The 19,229-nt window shown below is 33.7% G+C and overlaps 2 protein-coding genes across 2 annotated transcripts; both read left to right on the top strand.

Annotated features, from left to right (window-relative positions):
• Nucleotides 1–11,559: 11,559 nt before the first annotated feature.
• Nucleotides 11,560–11,910, top strand: LOC131597098 (uncharacterized). Its single transcript, XM_058869812.1, has one exon. It carries the CDS (start codon nucleotides 11,560–11,562, stop codon nucleotides 11,908–11,910), a length of 351 nt encoding a protein of 116 aa, XP_058725795.1.
• A 334-nt stretch (nucleotides 11,911–12,244) lies between these two features.
• Nucleotides 12,245–19,229, top strand: LOC131594733 (uncharacterized). Its single transcript, XM_058866934.1, has 11 exons — nucleotides 12,245–12,645; nucleotides 14,795–14,917; nucleotides 15,047–15,143; nucleotides 15,938–15,973; nucleotides 16,854–17,041; nucleotides 17,175–17,277; nucleotides 17,808–17,989; nucleotides 18,059–18,136; nucleotides 18,230–18,332; nucleotides 18,404–18,497; nucleotides 18,612–19,229. Exons 1-11 carry the CDS (start codon nucleotides 12,350–12,352, stop codon nucleotides 18,965–18,967), a joined length of 1,656 nt encoding a protein of 551 aa, XP_058722917.1. The 5' UTR covers nucleotides 12,245–12,349; the 3' UTR covers nucleotides 18,968–19,229.

Consider the following 19,229-nt stretch of genomic DNA (forward strand, 5'->3'; position numbering starts at 1 on the left):
TCACTTGATGATATTGACATTATTCGGACATTCACCGCAAAGAAGTCTCGGAAAGGACATCTGCCTCGTGATTTCATTTAACATCCTATTGTAAGGTTACCTTTCATCTCTTTTATTTTGTTTGATGACTATTTATATATTATATACAATAAATTTGCAGTATTTAAATTTTTGCCCAGGCTTTATATTATATACAATTAAGATTTGGAGATGGTCTTCATTGCATATAATTGTTATTATTTGCACATGCATTCATTCGATGGGAAAGAGCCGATGTTTGTTAGTTTCGTAGAAACTAGTGACCTGTCCCAAACTTTGGAGATGAGTTTGAAGCTTAGGGGACAGACTTATTTTTGTGGTTATCTGTCTTGGATATGGACCCGGTGATACCGCTAAGGATAACAGTTTGTACCACATGCATATTGAATTGAGTTACATTGGAGTCACATGTGTCGATGTGAAATGTTACTTTGGTGTGCTTATGTGATAAGTGTGTGAATGGTACATTGCTGGTAAATGTGATTGATTTCTTTGTTATCTTGATTTGTTGAGCTATTTTATATACGTAAAACATGTGAATTGTATTTAAAAGTGTTGAATATATGAATGTATGAAGTCTGTTGAATTCGATTGATGAATGTTGTTATACATTACTTATTATTATATATTTCTAAAATGATATGAATTCTCACCCTTCTGTTGGAATGATATTTTGTATGACATCGCTAAGGTATCGAGGAGTAGAGGTGATTTGCTTGCAAGGATTAGTCGTGGATCTAATTCTTTGTTTAATGTTATTATAGGTAGTAAGTCATGCTCTGGTTATATAACACGGGGAAGCCTTTGAACTCATGTTTATTTTGGAACTCATGTTATATTCTCACCCTTATGTTGATGTATTGAGATTATGTGATGATTGACCTTTGGTTCCTAATGATTTTATGCATGATTTTCTATTAGGATATTTCATAACAAGTATCATTTTGAATTAATTAATTATTCCGCTGTGATGTGCATATGAAACATGAATTTAAATGTGTGTTATAAACATGACCATAAGTATTTGTTTGTGTTTAGTTTTGAAATACATATGACACCGTCTTTTGATATGCATGCTAATTTATTCTGATAATGACACCAAAAAATCATCTAAATAATTATTCACCAAAATAGGTTCCAAATATGAACCATAAATCACCAATGAAAAGCCACCAATCAAACACCTCAACAAGAATATTATATTTTAGAATATTTTCATTTTCTTCAAATCATTCAATTATACTTTTATTATAAAAACAAATATTGAAATATTATTATTCATTTAGTTCAAAATGAATTTCAAAGTTATTCTCATTCTCGAATCTTACACAAAGTCAAGGAAAAAATCTCTGAATTCAAAAATGCCAAAAAAAAAATGATCGATACCTGAGATTGCCCGAGTCCACCGGAACACCACCGCCAGTCTTTCGACTCCCGACTTTTCCAAATTTTTATCGATTTCCAACCCCGTACAATTTTCAATTTTTCTAAAAATCTCGATTTTTCGACTTTTTTGTACAATTTTCCATTTTTTAAAAAATCTCGACTTTTTGACTTTTCCGTATAGTTTCCGATTTTTCTAAAAATATTGATTTTTTAACTTTTTCGTACAGTTCCGTATAGTATCTGATTCTAGCCGCCCGACTCCATAGAGAAACGCAATTTTTTTAAAAATACAATTTTATATGTTTTTCCGGAAAATTATACAGTTTATGTCATTGTCGTGAAAATGGTTATTCTCAGGGTAAATTCATTATCAATTTTACTACAAAAAACACACAATCCATCAAATTCATATGATCTTTATAGTATTCAAACATATTTCTCTCAAATCTCATTTTATCATCCAATATACTATTTCGATATTCATCGATCACCAAAAAGTGACCAAATGGGATTATCCTATTTGGGCCCAAAGCATAGACACGATCAATTCCACAACAATTCCAAACACACATATTATAAGATGAATATAACAATTAACACTTGTGAGATATTATCATATAAACCATAGGGGTTAAGTAAACCCCATTGGGTCAAAAGATTTACAATCAGCAGCATAACCACACAACATACAAGATCGATCAATACAAACATAGAAATAACATACAAAAATCTTTGGTGGAGAGGGTGAGGGAACCCTCATCATCATGCTTCATAAATCCACCACATAGTAAGCAATCTCCCCCTTACCTTAATCGAAGCTTTCACAAAAGTTTTGACGTTCCTCCTTCTCCCTTCCTAAAACTCTCCTCTTCGTCTCTCATATGTGTCGCTTCTCACGAATTTAAGATTTTTGTCATACCCTAGCCTCAAACCTCAAGTGAAGTATTTACAATCCCAATTAATCCCATATGACCCTTTCACCTCCTACTTACTTACACACCCCTCACTATTATCTTATTGTTTTAAGGTGATTTTCTTAATTGTAATATAATCCTATTATTGTTATTATTATTATTACCCCAAATAAATAAAAATTAAGTTTTATTATCACAATTATCATTATTGTTGTTACAAAGTAATTATTTAAATTGAAAACATATCTAAGGCAATTGTCACGCCTAAAATAATTTAAAATATATTTTATCCAATTTACATTAATCTTTATATTATTATAATATATTTCTCATAATAATATAACTAATTATTGCTAGTATTTTAATTTATCTAATTTTTAATTAAAATCTAACGCTCTCAAACTCAACTATTTTAGTAATTATTAAATTATCAAAATATCCTCATAATATCCAAAATAAATAAAATAGCATAAATAATTAATTTAGACAAAACAACACACAAACAAATTCTTAATATTTAAATAAAATATTAAAGTTGTGGTCAAAAAAAAATATTAAAGTTAAGGAAAAGAGAATAGGGGTGTTACAAATTGCGTGCAAAACTTGTAGACCCGAAGACTCGAGGAGGAATTGAGTGAAGGAGATAGTTTGTAAACCATATTGAATGAGGGATTTTATTATAAAGGACAAAGGAGGGCAAGCGATTTATAAGGTAACATGTCGTGAGCACAACACCTCCCAAACCGGAGTGAAGACATGGTTTGCAAAACCGTGTATTTCACTAGAAGACAATGGGTAAACCGGGTAAAGCACGACGAAGAGTTTCCTCTTAGTAGGCTCTGAATACCATGTTGAAATAAGCGAAACTAAGAGACATTTAGATTAAACCGTGTGTCTGAATAGCACAGGGAAGATGAATTATATAGGGAAAAAAATACAAATCATAGTATTAATTACATAGATATTTTATTCTATTCTAGAATACTCTAAGGAATATTTTAAAGAATATTCTCTTTCTATATATACATATGTAAATATCAACAAAAGAAAAAAGAAGAACAATTTAAAATTGAAGAACGGGTTGGATAACAAAAAAAATGGTTGAAGATGTAAATGATATTTAGGGTTGGTTGTTTAAGGTTGAATGTAGTGTTAGTAACAATGTTCTTGGTAAGTGGAAGAGCTTACTAGGAGGATAGGGAGGGAGGATTGGTTCAATCTATTTGAAATAGTATCTTATAATATCATTTGAAATTGATGTTAGTAACAATGGTATTGTTCTCGTGTCTGTTTAAGACATTTTGTATTGTCAATTGAAATTTATGTTGTAATCCTTTGTTGAATTTATGTTTGAAATTAATGTAAAATTTTGTCTGAAATATATCCTTGTAATTTTGTACTAAATTGATTTATTGTTTTTGAAACGTATTCATAGAGAATACCTATGTTAACCAAATTATGCATCATATTGTATAATAATTTTCACTTTTAAAAATGGGCATTTTACTATTATAAGGATTTTAGTCGTTTTTATCTCGAATGAATGAGATAGCATATTTGGTAGTAAAATGAGATTTAACGAGGCTCAAGCATGAGATCTCGGGTTTGAATCTCACATTTTCCAGTTTTGTGCATTTCTTTCTTTATTTATAACATGATTATTTTCCTATTTTTCTCAGTTTTTTTTTATAAATTATTATTATTAGGATTATTTTTAGCATAGTTATTATTAGGTTTTTAGTTACTATTATTATTGTTATTTTATCATTACAAAGTAAAAAGTGCATTTATTTTTAATTTTTGTATTTATTAATTAGGTATTTTTCAAAAATATTTTATTTTATTTTATGCTCTTTTTATGCAAAAATTCAAATAAAAATGGTAGTTTTTTATTCAATTTTGGTTTCAAGTCAACTAACATTGAAGTTTTTGATTTGATTTTCTCTACTTCTAGAAAAAATCATAACAAATATTTTTTATGTTTATTTTTTAAAATTTTATTTTAATTGCTTTTCCTTTTTATTAAACCTAAAAAACTAACATAAATAACACGTTAAAGATCCACTTCCACAAAGAATGTATATAATCCACACCTTCTTACTACCGACTTTTCTTTTCACATTTTATTTACAGTAGAATAAACAATCACTAACATCTCATCCACTAGTCTCCATCCTCTTAAAATCATTCATACACCATATTCACCATGTTTAAACATTCACACAAAAAACCATGTCATAAACCTCACATTCATTACACCATTAACATCAAAACCTTACAACTCCACACAAAGGACATTTCGCCTCCTGTTGATGCCCTACAAGGGAAGTGGGTGAAGCCATTAAATTAGAAGGGAAGGAAATGACCCAAGTGGAAGGTACTCGACCTAAAAGTAGGTACGCTAGATCAAGAGAAAGGTAGTGGGTCGAAGGGTCATCCTTATGTGTCTCCAAACTATAAGGGTAAGAATCCAATGACGAGGATGATGTGAAGATGTCACTAGAGGAAAAAGAAGGTTGAAAAGGAAGCCTCGACAACACAACAGCGGGCTGTCGAAGCCAACACTGAGAAAAAACCTATCCAAGGAGGTTGAATGAGGAGGAAAATAAGACATCCAACATAGGTTATCTATAAGGGTAGCAAAGTTAAGTTGAGTATTTTGGGACCGAATAAGAATACACATCCAACCTTAATAGGAATAATGAGATGAGAATTTCTTTTCCACCTTGTAGGGGTGAAAAAACCCTTGAAATCCCCTAAAATGTCATTCGGAGATGCATCTCTGAACGCACCTCATATAAAATTTTAAGGCATTTTGGAGATGAATCTCCGAACGCACCTCATATCAAATTTTAAGGTGTTTTGGAGATGCATCTCGAAAGCACCTCATTTACATTTGAACCTTAAATGTAAACATTCAGGGGTATTTTCGAAGATGTATTTCTGAAATAAATCAGTATATACCACCTTGGTGAGGAACTATTTCATTCTCCTCTTTTCACTCCATAACAAAAAATTCTTCAAAAACTTCATCCATTCTCAATCCATTTTTCGTTTTCAAACCAAGTTTCAAGTGCTTTATCATGTCAAAGAGAGCATAAAAAGCTGCAATTTCAAGTAAACTTTCACCATTTCATCCCTCATTTCCTTGCATTGGAGCTGATTTTAGGATCAAAATATTGTGTTGCTTCGGAAATGCATTTCTGAAACTCACCTAAATTATTTCGGAAGTGCATTTCCAAAACTGTCTGTTACAGAAACATAGTTCTTAACAGATTTTTTGTTTTTTTGTGTTTTAGATATGGTGCACCTCGACATGTTTCCCAAAGCTGTTTCGGCCAAGGTGAATGATGATTTTAAGTTGGATGAGGTGAATGATAATGCTAAAACGATTGTTGTCGAGATAGATGTTAGGAAACAATTTTCAAATAATTAAGTTTTCAATGCCCGTTAACATATGCTTGACTAGGTCCGAATGGAAGCTAGCAAACTCGGATTTTGCATTGTGATTGAAAGGTCCGACAATAATGGCAGTAGTAGAAGGCAAGCATTTGTAATGATGATATGCGAGAGAGGTGGAAAATATGTTTCAAAAGTTTGGCAGTTAAAACATGATGACACCAGATCGAGAAAATGTGAGTGTCCGTTTAAATTGTGCGGATCATGTAGGGTGGATGATACGTGGCGATTTAGCGTCATTTGTGGTAAACAAAATTATGCGTTGGACACCAAGCTACAAGGTCATCCAATTGTAGGTCGACTTAAGCCGGAGGAGAAAGAAATTATTTCCGAAATTTCGATAATCAAAGTTGCGCCGAGAAACATAATTGCATATTTAAAGCGGAAAATACCACAAAATATGTCAAATATCAAGCAAGTTGTCATACCCCAAAATTTGCCTTCCACATTTCATTCACAATGATTCAAAGCTCAAGAGTTTCATCAAGGCATTCTCCTAAGCAAAGATCTCCTAAAACTAGGGTTTGGTACCCTCCTGGGGAAATTAACAAAATAAGGTCTCCAGTGAAGTCCCCCATGGTTCATTATGTTTCAAGGCACCTCCATGTCAAAAATCAAGGTTCAATTCCAAGGTTTGCTCATTCAATGGCTCAGATGATCCACAGTCGACTAGGTTAACCTAAAACTCAACCATGGTCAAAGTGCAGTCAAAGCTCCTGACTTTTGGTCAACATAAAGTCTGGGAGATTATATCCATCATTTGATCAAGGGTTGATCATGATTCATCAATAAAAACTCAGAAATGAACAAATTCAAATGGTTCAAATTAGGGTTTTTTATAGGAGAAAGTCAACTCAACTTTGACTGGCCATAACTTTCACATGGAACATCAAAAATTCCTCACTCAAAGCCTATTTTGAAGGAAATTGGATTCTCTACAACTTTGTCTCTCACAAGCCAAGGCCATAAATGCTTCATTTGGAAGATATAGTACAAAAGATTATAGGTCCTTTTCAAAAGTCAACCAAAGATAATTTTTTGTCAAAGGGCATATCATCAAGATAAAATCCCCAAATGAAAAATATGTTCCAAAGTGGATTATAGAGCACATCTTGAGATTTCCAAAAAGTCCTAGAACTCCTTCATAGCTTAAAAATTGAGAGAGATATGCCTTGTCAAAGTTGGGTAATTTTGGAGGTAAAATGTGAAATAAAAGAGGTTCAAATTGGATTTTTTTTGTAAATGGGCCTATCTTTTTAAGAATTAATCTTGGTCCACAAGCTACCTATGTTATCCAAACCATGTGCCACGAATTATAGCCTTTTATTTGATTTTATATAACTTTATTTCATTTAAAAAATGATTTAAAGTGATATATTTGAAAGAAAAATCAAAGATTGGATTTAGGAAATTATATTGACCAATTCCAATCACATTTATGACAAATTGGCAATATAATTTCGTGATATATTGATTGGGAAAAGATTAATACAAAATTTGACAAAAATAGAAGGTTTCCATTCAACTTTCAAATCAAATCTCCAAGCTTGGCAAGATTTGATTCAAAGGGTCTTTGGATTGTTTTGTTGACCTAATTTTGTTCCCCAATAAGTACAAGACACAAAGCAAACGAAAAGGGGTTAAATATTCTGGTCAAAAGCATATATTCAATAACGAAAAATTCTTCAAGAAAACTCAGATTCGGATTGAGGGATTGAGGAGTTCTCAAAAGGATTTGAGCATTGCTACACGTTCGTGGGACTACTCTGAACCTGTTTGGATCATCACACGCCTTCAGCACCCCCAGAACATTCTCCATTTAGCCAAGGTATGTTGCTTTGAAACCATGGTCGATTAGTATAATTCATGCACTTTCATTGAAAATTGATTGCATATTTTGGTCGATAGTGATGCTCTGAACATTCTTGGACTTTTTAATTGAGGGTTTGGTGTGTAAATCGTATTCGGCCATTGGAGGCCGAATTAGGGTTCTTGATTCTAATTTGGGGTGTTTTGGTAGGGATAAAATTAGGTCAAAACAAATGCAGGATTGGATTCGTATGGTTTAGACGAAGAGAATAAGAGGGTCGCGAAATATTTATAGGTATATATGTGCTATTCGTTATTTTTCAGGTGTGTTTGCTACGAAGAGAAACCCTAGCTAAATCGTAGCTAAAAACACAGGGTTTTTACAGGTATGTTGGGGAAGATGATGCGTTGTCATCATCTGGTTCGCCAGTTCAAAAATTCGCGCGCGTTTTCCATGATGTTTCTTGATTTCATATATAATATTTAAGTGCGTATATTAAACAATTAACTAATTCAGTTGGGGTGGTGAAGAGGCGCGTATGCGAGAGAGAGGTCATGGGTTCGAGCCTCCCCTCTAACTTTATTTTTAATAAAATGTTTGGTTCCCTGATCCCATGCGCTGCCAGCCAGATAGACCATCATAGTCCCTCAGATCTGAGCCCTAGGATATCCACTAACTTCAATCCAACGCCCAGAGTTTGATCCCTATACCATGAGCCCTCGCATCTGCCACACCTAACCTAAATCCTAAAAATTCTTATTTACTTTAATTATTTAAATATTTTCTTAATTACTTTTTAAAATTTATTTATATAATTATAAACTTAAATTATTTTTAATAAATTAAAATATTGTAAATGTTAAATTTTAATTTATTATTCGTTCCGATTAAATCTATTAATCGTGATGGGTAATAATCGATTTCTTAAGTATTTGATTAATTAAAATAAAATAAGTTTTATTTGGCTAAAGGGTTTCAACTATTTTATTGGTTGCGATGATTAGCCTATTTTTTCTCTGAAATTCGTTATTATTTATAATCAAATATATCGATTACGAGAGGTAACGATGAAAGTTAAATAATTAATCATATAAAACATATTTATTTGTTATTAGTGATAATTGAACCTATCAATTAGAATTGGTAATAATACACTACTAATCTATTAATTATGGTGATCAAATTTATTGATCATTGCGATTAATAGTACATATTAAAAATCAGGGTTATACGCCCAAGCCTAAAACACTTTCAAACAACTACGAATTATCATAACTACGATAAGGCAACTCAAAAAGCCTTCAAACCATATCATATCAAATTCAAAGGGCGTACAACCCTTTTCCCGAACTACGTTGACTCTGATTCTCCCTAAGGAGATACGTAGGCACTTGGCAACAAGGCGAGTCCCCCTCCTCCAAACTCTAATCATGTTCAAATAATTAGCTTTTAACTCTATTAACTGTCTGTTACCTTTCTTTATTTTAGCCATAAACCTTAACTCTATAATGTAAACCTTAGGAAGGGGTTGAGGGTGCCTAACACCTTCCCTCGGCCTGAATATAGTATCTTACCCCGATCTCTATAACTTCGAAGGGTTTCCTATTCGCCCTGGTAGGATAGGTGGCGACTCTAAATAAACTTTAACTTTTAGGGCAGGTTGCTACACAAGTATACAACAAACATTTTAAACAGAACATTGCGAGTAGAGATACGATATCCAAAAGGCAACAACTTTTGAAACTTTTGGACGATAACCACTATGTTTCAAGGTACCTAGTATGTAATGATAAAGTAAGTGTTCGTGACATTTTTTTAGACTCATACAGAAAGTATCAAGTTGTTCAACACATTTCTAACCCTCCTTATGATTGATTCAATATAAAAGACCAACAAGTATATGCTTCTGCTTCTAGAAATTGTTGGTGTCACTTCTACGGAAAAGACACTTTTGATTGGATTTTCATTTCTCGAATGTGAGAAAGAAGACAATGTTACATGGGCATTGGACATATGCAAGAGTTTGTTGAAGGATCCACAAAATATGCCTAGTGTCATTGTAACCGACCGAGATAATAACCTTATGAATGTGGTTGGTAGTGTGTTTCCTATATCCTATGCATTACTTTGTCGGTATCATATAACAAAAATGTGAGATTCAAACTCAAACCCGCGGTTGGCACTCAAGATTTCAAAAGTAAAGACGAAAACATGCTCAAATCTAGTGTTGTGGTGGAAAATATAATGGGTGCATGGACAAATATTATAAATTCTTCTACAGGAGAGTTGTATGTTGAAAATGTTGTACACTTCAGGAGCTTGTGTGTCAAGTATCCAAATTATCTAAAGTACATGGAATATACTATTCTTGATCAAGTGAAAGAGAAAGTTGTGTGTGCTTGGACGGATCAGATTAGACATTTGGGAAATACAACAACTAATAGAGTCAAATATGCATATGCGGTGTTGAAGAAATGGTTGGGTGATAGTAAGGGAGATTTGTGTAAAGAATGGGACACGGTGAACCAAATGCTTCAAAACCAACATAATAAAATTCAAACAACTTTTGGTTGGAGTACAACCATGGTAGAACACCGTTTCAAAGATAACATTCTATACTCAACTCTGGTTTTTAACATATCCCAAGCGGGATTTAATTTTATCTTTCATGAAGTGAAGCGTACGGAGACAACGGGGCCGGATAGTTTGAAGTGTGGAAAGTACACAAGATAACAATTCAACAAAGCAGACCACGTCTTACCATGAAGTTGTTGATTCACATTTCCCGGATTCTCCAACCCCAAAATTCCAAAAACGTGTTTTCAAGGTAGCTCGCATTTCCAAACCACCTCATACACCTCCGAGTAAGATACCACTAATTCCACCACAGATTATTCACATTGATGACCGCTTTTTATGCACAAACACATTGAAAGGATTATAGATGTAGGGGGTTATGGTAATTGTAGATTTCTGTCCGTGTCTGGTTTACTTGGTAAAGGAGAAGAGAACCACACTCTTGTGCGACAAACACTTATTTCGGAGTTGATGATGCATAGGGAAGCTTACACACGACTATATGGGAATAAGGAAGGATTTGATAAAATTCACAATGCTCTTGTTCCATGTGTTAGTGTTTCCGCACCACCTGAAAAGTGGATGTACTTCCCCGGGTCCATTTTATAGAAAGTACATATGATAGGGTGTATATCGGTCTGACCATATATGGTTTTTCGGAGACATTATTCCCACGTCGGAGTCGCCCACCTCAAGATCCATCCGGCCGTATCATTTGTATTCGGTTTCTTAGATCACCTAATTTTGTTCATGTTTATTTGAAATCGGGGTGTCATATTCTGGCTAAATCAGTGGAGTGGACGACACATTCCGCAAAAGAGGCGAAAACTTGACCGGATCACTTTTTGAAAAGAATGACAGAGTTCACTAAATTTTTGGAGCTTGAGAGAGAATCAAATAGGGAGAAGTTGAAGAAAGAACCGGTCTTAGATTTACGTATTGACAATTCCTTCTGTGCATTTTAGAATGTAATCAAACTCTTTTTTTATATGTATTGTCGTGCACAATATAAATTCTATACGATTCAATACATATATAATATATCTATTCAACATTTTACCGCTTCTTATTTTACCAATTTAATTGATTTTACGTTTCCACAGTGTTGATTCTGCCTAATTAATTTATGTTTCTAGTTTTGCATAATTCGTAAATACATTTTCGAATTGTTTATAAAAAACAATCAGGGAATGTTTCAGATATGCATCTCTGAAAATAGTTTTTTTGTTAAAAAAATAAGGGGTGAATTCGAAAGTGTATCTCCAAAACATGCTCTGACACAAGAGAAGAAATCCTGGGACCGAATTGCTCCATACCTTTTATTAATAGGCTCTCTAACCAATTTTTCAACATCACACACCACAAATCAAAGACATGCCTCTAACCCAAACATATCCTCACCTTTCTATTGTTTACTTCAATGGTGCAAAGCCGCCACTTCAATTTAGGTTCTCCGAGGACACGCTATTCACCGAGTCGAGTACCGCACTCAATTCTCTCCTGCAATATCCAGAAAATCAGAAGCTAGTCAAGCTCGAGTATCGTTCACCATCGCTCGACACTGAAGGAAATGTGCAGTTCACCCAATTTGCATTGATGACGGATGTTGATTTAAAGGTTATGTGGAGTACTTTTCGCCAATACTCCACTAAATGTCCGATTGAAGTCGATGCAAAGTTTCAAAGATCTCGGAAAGATATCATTAAAATGTTGCAACGTCCTTAGCTACCCGTTTATAACAATATGTAATACTAAATTTTTGTTTCACTATCTATGTAATTTGGAACATCTATGTTAAATTTATGTTAAGTGTCACTGGTTTTTAGATTTTGTTTATGTAAATCGTTATTTTAGAGATGTAACTCTGAATACCACCAATGGATGAATTAGAAAACATATCTCCGGAAGCATCTCTAAAAAAGTGAAATATGATGCGTTCGGAGATAAATATCTGATATCGAAATATAAAAAAGAAATTTTGTGAGATTCTTTAATTTAATTTAATAATTCAATTCCAAAATAAAACCGTTCCCCTATAAATACCCCTCGAACAAAACTTCTCAGTTAAGAATTTCACTACTCAAGAAAGCCATACCCGATCATCATCGCCAGTCTTCCAAAACCGAACCATCAAATCAAAAATCAACACTTTCGTGATCGAACCATGGCGAAACTGAAGATAGCAGGATCATGGTCCGGCGTACTAGAAGAAGTCGATTTATCGAATTGGACCATATCTTCGTTACGTGAAGAAGTTGCGAAGCGATCCAATTGCGAAAACCCTCACTTCATCAACTTCATATGTGCCGGTAGAATTCTCAAGGACGATAACGGAACCCTAACGTTAACTGAATTGGGCGTTAAGAATAACTCCAAGATTCTCGCTACTGTCTCGTCTCCTCAACAGGGGAAGTCTCTTGTTGTTGAGGAACAGAGCTCTCAAAGGCTTGCACGTATTAGGTAACTGAAACTGATACCGAAACTGAAACTAATTATGTTTAATTTATTTATTTTTTCAAATTATTATTGATGTCGACGTGCATGTGTCAATGTCGTGTTTTTGGTGTCAGTGTTTGGTATCACTGAATTGAAATTCCATGATAGTTAGGGAATCAACATTTTAGTGTTTGAAACTACAAATGCTTACTAAAATGATCACTAAAAGTAGAAATATTTGATCGTTATTTGGTTAATTATGCTCCTAAAATTGGTTTCAATGGATGTGATATTGGTGGTTTAGATTTTGGGACATTGTGTGGCTTTTACAACTTCAGTGACTAAATTGACGATTCTCTCGACTCGGAGATGGTAGTATCTTAAATGTCATTCATAATATTTCTATTACTCCATAACACATGATGGGAACTGAAATGGATAGTATGTTTTGTTATGTTCTCTTTTGTTCCACTCTTTTTAGTGGAATGAATCATACCTACTAATTTTCATTTTTTCTGTTTTGATGTAATTTTAACATGCACTGTGTGTAGAACAGAACTCGCGCGTTGTTCTGTTTTGTTCTAACTTCTCTATCAAACACTACTTTTATCCTTTAGCAAATAAGGTTTTACTATTTACTCCTTTTGGACCATTTCATTGTTTATTCAATAGGAAATTCACGACTTGTAAGTGATAAAGCAAGGGTTATTACATTCTTTAAAATACTTTTATATGCAATTTAGTTTTAGCGTGAGTAGTCAAATTCGTCCTTATGCAATAAAACATCGATCTTAATAGTTCCTCGAATGATAGAAGTTACTTGCATGGCCAATGAATATGGTCTGATTGCCCAATTATGTCATTAATATGAATTTTATATGGGGTTCAGTTCTGCCAAAGAAACGAATATGGAACTTTAAGCATGATTACCTAGAATGATTGAATGTGCATATATTTCAGAGCGTGATTTGACTATTTACCCTTTCTTTAGCTTTTAAACGTTTTTCCCAAACTACTTTCTTGCCCAGGAGCTTAAATCTCATAACTGTTGTACCTTTTTCCTGTTCTAGTTATTTTATTGAGGAAAAATGAGATTTGATTTGGTCTTTCATTTTGGAATTGTACATGCATGAAAGATGTAACAATGATTGTACACGCATTTATATACACGCATTTGTACAATCTTAGTTATAGCCTATAAATACGATTGTACAAGCATCAATGTTTGCAGAATCGCGAGTTAACTCGCAAAAACGTACGATTCAACGTTTTATTCCCATGTCTCTGTGCTGTGATCCAGGTAACATCGCATATCACAAACTCGGTAAACTCGACTGAGTTGATAATCAGAATCGTTTTGGATTTCTGAAAGCGGCGCAGGATTACTTTGGAGTTCTCAAAGCGGCGAATGAATTCTGAAGCGGTGCTTACGTGTTTTTGGATTTTATTTATTTAAAAAACCCTAATTTTCTAAAACGGGGCTGGATCCGGGTCGGGTCTACTTATTTAATTCTGATTTACTATTTTTTAAAAAGAGAATTATGTGACACGATTAGAATTCTCATTAAACTAAAATCTTTTCATTCGATTCCAGCCTTCCTAAAACGATAATTTGGCAGCCCTCTTCCTCAATTCTGCAGCCTTCTTTCTTCCTCAGTAAATTCACTAACTGTTACAATTTTTAATCAATTATTCAGCATAAATTCTATTATCTCATTCCCGATTGTTCGAATGTATGGTTATTATCGTTAACTTATGAATTTATGGTTATGACTTTGACTTATCATTTTTATATATGATCAATTTAGAGCATATGTATGTAATTCGACATATAAAATATATTTTTCTACTAATAGTAAATTCTTACGATCCGTGTTACGATCCTCGAGTTACAATTTTTGAATCCTCTACCGATTTTGAGTAAAGTCTCGTTTTTTCAAACATTGACAAGCATTTATATACTTGATTGATATAATCTGAAGAGGACTATGTTCTTATCATGATCCTATAGTTTTGGGATCAGATCAAATATCCCTTAACTACTGTAACTATTACAGCTAATGATAAGGAAAGGTTACCAACAAATCTGATTAGAATCAATATTAATATCGCAACTGATACTATGTTAGCATTAATACTCTCTCCGAAGCTTATTTGAGTTTCATGCAAACAGGGCAGCTGCAACTGCATTGGCTGAAAGGCATGCAGATGGTTCATTGCCTGTTGAAGACTTTAACATAGAAGTTGAAGATCAAAATGGACAGAAAGTACGCTTAGGAACAGAGCTTGATCAGAGGTATAAATCGTTGTGGCATTTTCATGCATCTAGATAGAATTAGTTTTTTTTCAGTGGGGGGATTTTAACTATGAAAGGACAATATACCATTTTGACTGTTAAAGTGATAGTCAAGTTTTCATTTTGCAGGGCAGTGATGATGGGACTGATGCTTCATGCAAAGGGGAAGCGTCTTATCAAAGGGGGAAATTACAAAGATGCACTTGAAGTGCTTACTATGGGAGAGGTCAGTTGCTTATTATTTTAAGGCAAATGCTAACTTAGGCACAATTTTAGGAGCTCATTATAGAAATATTCTCTTAAAACATGTGTCCTTGGTGAACAAGTTAGCAGGATCTTAAGATATTTATCTTGGTATGGGTTATAGGTTGCTGCAAACGTATTTTTTAAATCGGTGTAGAAGCAAATTAATTTTAGCAGTATAACTAACCAATGTGCTCAATGTAATATGAGGATAATGCACTTGACTTAATTGTATGTTGAAGTTAACTCTTTCATTAGGGTAAAAATCCAAGGAGTTTTCAGTTCAAACATAACTTATTTCCTATCTTTCTTTATAATTATAAAAGTTTTGGTAAAAAATGTTTTTGGTATTACTTTAACTAATAATTAATGAAGTTCCACGTTTGCCCCCTCTTCTGTCTAACTTTCTTTTTCAATAAAACTTTTTCGTTAACCAACCATCTATTCAACAAGGTTAAGCTATCACGATACATGGAAGGTTTTTTATGTTATATCTCAAACATGTCCCCTCTTGCAAGAACCCTTTTGGCTTAAAGTGTTGACAGTGCACAACCCCATCTACTTTTTGCTGAAATTCAACTTTTTATTAGAAGGATGGGGGTGGGAGTGGCAAGGATCCACTTGGTCGAAGAGGCTTTAATACGGTGTTGTGATGCAACATTTTCAATAGCTTGAACTGTTTGATGTTTTTATATATTATATCCATCAAAATTAATTTATTCAAAAGCTTTTTTCATGCCATTAATTAAAGAATTCCATATGAAATTTACTTTGCAGGAGGCATTTTCTATTTGTGACCCAAAAGTCATTGAGGTGAGTAGTCCAATTTATAGATCATATTTTCATTTTGACATATGACAGAATTTACTTGTCAATTATTTATTTAAGCTGTATATTTATTTCACCTGAATTGTTTATTAGCTGTCTATATAAATAGTCACCGCCAGTTTATTATTGCACAATTGGAAAAATCCCCTTGGTAGCAACTTTGCATAACTTTGAGGGTCTACACATCCCAATGCCTAAACTGAAGTCCCCGACACTTTTTATTTGACTAAATGCTCTCGTCCTTTCCCCTATTCCATTATTTACTTAGTGTTATATCTTACTCTAACTACTCAAGTCCACTAAGTATCTAATTGAAACTAACTAACTAACTAATGGGATTATCTAACATTATTAGTTCTGTTTTCCCTCAAGTCTCATTTACAGCTGAAATAGTTCCCCCAACCCCAAAAATGAGCTTGTTGTAGACATGCATTTTAAAGAAGCTGTTTGAAACACCTGAAGAAACATTTGTACCTAAAATAGCTAGAGAAAATTATATGACAGACAAGTACCTGAAGAAACAATTTTACACAATAGTGTTCTGTTCTGGGAATTCTTTCTTACTCAAAGATAGGATCCTAATAGAACATTATTGATTCCAATTTTCTATAAAGATAACTTTCCACAGAATTTAGCTCATCCAAAGTGAAGGATTCACTTTAGAGTGGAAAGTGTGGAATATATATTACCTTTCATAAAAAATTAAAGGAATGGTTCTTCATATTATATTTATGCATGAATTTTCTCCATCTTTTGGTCTTTGATATTTCAGTTGACTAATTGTTCTCTTCCCCTTAAGAGGAGCCAAATTCTTTTTCGCATGTCTTCCTAATCTCTGAAATTAATACAATTTATGTTTATTCAGCTTATTGACAATGTCCCAATACTGCAAATTGACATGGTATGGTGCTACTTTATGCTACGGGACATTAGATGGCTATCGGATGCAGGGAAGCGCCTTGAAATGGCTAGGGCAGGAATTGGACGTGCTCATGGGAAGGATTCTCTCCGCCTTAGACTCTTACAAGGTGGTCGCTATCCAGAACTTGCATTGTGAGTTATTTCGCTGCACTGTTTATCCTTTTTTCTGCCTTTGAAATTATGAAACTACTGGAATGCAATTAAAAGTAGATTAGTTATCAGTATTGTTTGTCAACTTTTAAGTTGGCTGAATTTCTGTACATAGGCATTTGAGACTAGAGCTTCTTGAAGGGGTGGTGGCATTTCATACTGGCCAGTTGGAAAAATCAAGCCAAGCATTAGCTTCTGCAAAAGTAAAGTTTGTTCAGGTGGGTTGAAGTATTATAGCATATTGTGATAAATTGAGTAAGATAAAAATCAACATTTACACATGTTCTAGCTGTTGGTTTCCTTTATTGATCTTGCAATAGTTGGTAGAAGTCTTATATGTCATAGTCTCTAAGATAGAGATCTGAAAAAAAATCAACATTTACTGATTTTTAAGGTTCCGTTATTAATTCAGCATTTTTCTGCTTTCAGATTTTTTTATTATTTAAAATTGATTGATATATGGCCAGTTTTGTTTAATTTTGTATGCCCATGCTGCCTCATTTTCTCTTTCAAAGAAGAAAAGGAACATATAGTCTTAGCTGAATAGTATGGCATATTACGTACTTCAATTTTTACTTTCCTTCTATACCATGAAGGGGAGAACTGATGCGAAGCTTGGAGTTGTCGTGTGATTAGGAGCTTATAGGGTTGAGTCATGGATTCATTGTTTTGAAATTGTAAAATAAGCTGCCAACAATAGGCTCATAATGAACCCGACTCTCCTATAAAATGTTCTGTTGTGTTGCAGCTGCAAGTGCCAGATGAAGCTTTATCACTTGTCATGAGCATGGGCTACAATCAACGTAATGCAAAGAGAGCATTGCGAATGAATAATCAAGATGTTGGGGGTGCCATTGATTTCCTTGTTGAGGAGAAGGCAAAGAAATTGCAAAAACAGGAGGAAGATTTAAAAAGAAGAGATGAAATTAGGTGGGTGCAACTTGATGTTTATTGACTTTTTATTTTCTTTATCTTGGTTTCTGAATAGCTTTCTTCCAGGGAGCAAAAGAAGTTTGGTGTGACCCCCTTAAAGAAGGCCGTGGATCTGGAGAGACTGAAGGAATTGATAACTATTGGGTAAGTGTTATTTTGGTGTTCTATTGGATGCATTGGTTTCACAAAACTTCATATTTACTATTCTAGTTAAACTTTACACGGCTATTCTGGTAGGTTTGAAAAGGAGCTTGCTGCTGAAGCCCTTAGAAGAAATGAAAACGATACTCAGAAAGCATTGGATGATTTGACGAATCCAGAAACCAATTCTGATTTACAGGTAAAAACATGTCTTAACTGAATTCCATGCACCGTTAAACAATATTATAACTTACTTTACTCAACACGAAGGTTAACATCGAGACAAGGAAAAGGAAAAGACAGAAACAAGCAAAAGATTCTGCAATTGAGAAAGTTGTACAAATGGGATTTGAAAAATCAAGAGGTACACAAGTTATTTAGATTTTAGGCACAATAATTTGTTTAAGTGAAACCTAGTTAGAAGAGAATTACAATACAGGGGTGTTCTGTTTTGTTCTCATTTCCTGCTTCTTTGCAGTGATTGCTGCTTTTGAGGAAACCAGCAAGTTAGATGAAGTATTGCAGAGACTGACAGCACAACCTGCGGCGGAGAATATGCCACCTCAAGTGAATTCAATTGCTGCTTCTCATGGCAGTGCAAGTTCATCTAACCCTTTACCTGACAATGTTAGTTCTGATATTTTAGACCTAATGAATGAGGTTGAAGATCACAAAAAAGCTGAATCAAGGGACGTGGAGATGGAAGACGAGCTCTCTGCAGATATAGCTAATGGTGACGCCTTTGCTGATTATGACATTGAAGTTAATATAGAAGGGGAAGCCATAACTGAGTACCTGTCTATGGTTGAGTCAGCAGGCATTACTTCCAAATAAGGAAAATGATTTGAAGACTAATACTTGGTTGATGTAAATAGCAGGATTATAAAGACAATGAATGTGTTTCTGCTCTTTGCAAATATGAGCTTATGTAAATATATATCTGGATGGATACATTTGTGCTCATTCTCTGGAGTATTAATGATGATTAGTCCATGAAATATTAAACACTTAATTTGCTTTTGAACTAGCAAATAAATATAAGGGAAACATTTCAAAAATGTTATGTTTGGCCAAGTCTTGAATGAAATAACAGTTT

The sequence above is a fragment of the Vicia villosa genome, linkage group LG4, assembly GCF_029867415.1.
Source record: "Vicia villosa cultivar HV-30 ecotype Madison, WI linkage group LG4, Vvil1.0, whole genome shotgun sequence".
NCBI classification, from domain to species: Eukaryota; Viridiplantae; Streptophyta; class Magnoliopsida; order Fabales; family Fabaceae; genus Vicia; species Vicia villosa.